This window comes from Apis dorsata, unplaced genomic scaffold, assembly GCF_000469605.1.
Source record: "Apis dorsata unplaced genomic scaffold, Apis dorsata 1.3 scaffold_111, whole genome shotgun sequence".
Lineage (NCBI taxonomy): Eukaryota > Metazoa > Arthropoda > Insecta > Hymenoptera > Apidae > Apis > Apis dorsata.
Window position 1 is genome coordinate 346,095 of NW_006263406.1, and position 1,285 is coordinate 347,379.

At 56.9% G+C, this 1,285-nt stretch overlaps 1 protein-coding gene across 1 annotated transcript in view; it reads right to left on the bottom strand.

Moving 5' to 3' along the window:
- The window catches only part of LOC102678528, a 4,968-nt gene extending 3,689 nt beyond the window's left edge, over window positions 1–1,279 (bottom strand). The window contains 4 exon segments of the mRNA XM_031508896.1: window positions 1–3; window positions 6–204; window positions 276–670; window positions 763–1,279. The exon segment at window positions 1–3 is cut by the window's left edge and continues 238 nt beyond it. Of these exon segments, the coding sequence (XP_031364756.1) occupies window positions 1–3; window positions 6–204; window positions 276–670; window positions 763–1,255 (1,090 nt within the window). The 5' untranslated portion in view covers window positions 1,256–1,279.
- Window positions 1,280–1,285: the final 6 nt, after the last annotated feature.

Consider the following 1,285-nt stretch of genomic DNA (forward strand, 5'->3'; position numbering starts at 1 on the left):
GCTAGTCGAAGAGGAATTGGACGAGGACGTGCCGTACACGGTCAGACTCTTCCTTTTGAAGGCGGGCGAGTACTTCGAGTGTATTTGGGGAGCTGGCATCTTGAAAGAAGCCGCGCTCCTCAGAGGCACGCTGGCCGTGCTGGCGTTGCTCGCCAAGGAACTTTGCGAGCCCCACTTGTCCTGAATGCTCATCTTTGGCAACACCTGTGGACAACGTAACGCGTGCTTACACATTTTTTATCCCGTTCTCGCGAGAAGAAGTATGCGAGACTTACCTGATGCAACAGTATCGAGTCTCGGGATTTGATTTCGGGTAGGTCGACGATGGGCGCGTCGATCGTTATCGTCTCCTTCTCGGGGATCACCAATCCTCTCAGTTTCGAGATCGACCTCTTCCTCTGCTCGATCAATTGGTTCAAACTGTTCCTCCTTAAACTGTCCTCGGTCGGTCTCTTGAACGTGGACGCCAACGAATTCGTCCTTGCGATCGCCAACGTNTCCAGGCTGCTTTGGGACGAGAACATGGCGATCTTGTCCCTGACGGATCGTTCGGATTTGTCGTCCTGCCTCCACAGTTCTCCGTTCAACGTGAATTTTCTGGGCGTCGAGTCCAGGATCGGGGCGTTCCTCGCCGCGTACGAGGTGGGGCAACGGTCGATCTTGGGCGGGCCTGTGAACGAAAACACGAACGAATTAGGAAACATCGTTCGAGGCAAGGAAACATAATCGAAGGGGCGATGGAACGCGGATGGGAAATTTTACCGGTGAGCGGTAGCGGCGGGGGCGTGTCATCCTTCTCGGCGTGGCGATCTTCCTCGATCGCTGTGGCCACGTCTTTGTGATAATAGCCGGTGATCTCGATCCTTTTCTCCGACACGAGGACGCCTCCGTCGCAAGCTTGGCTCCCGTAGCAACCGGCCGTGGCCGTGGAGTAAACGGACGTACTCTTTTTAACCAGGTCGTCCTTCGGCTCCTCTCGAGCCAAAAGGGAGACGGTGTTGCTGCTCGCGTCTTGACAACGGACAACGTTCTCCCGCTCGATCTTCCCGCCCATCATCTCGATCCCCGCCATCTCCAGCTTTCCAACCACCTCCTGGCAAACAGGCGAGCTCTCCGCGCCCGGGACAAGGCTTGGGATCCTGTTCTCGGATTGCAGAATGATACCGGTGGCCACGTTCCCCTCCAGCAACTTGTACCCCTCGTTCACCATGAACGACTCGCTCTCGTTGCACACGAGGCGGCCGTTCGCCATCATCGTCGACGTCCTCGCCGTCGCGCTCCCCGT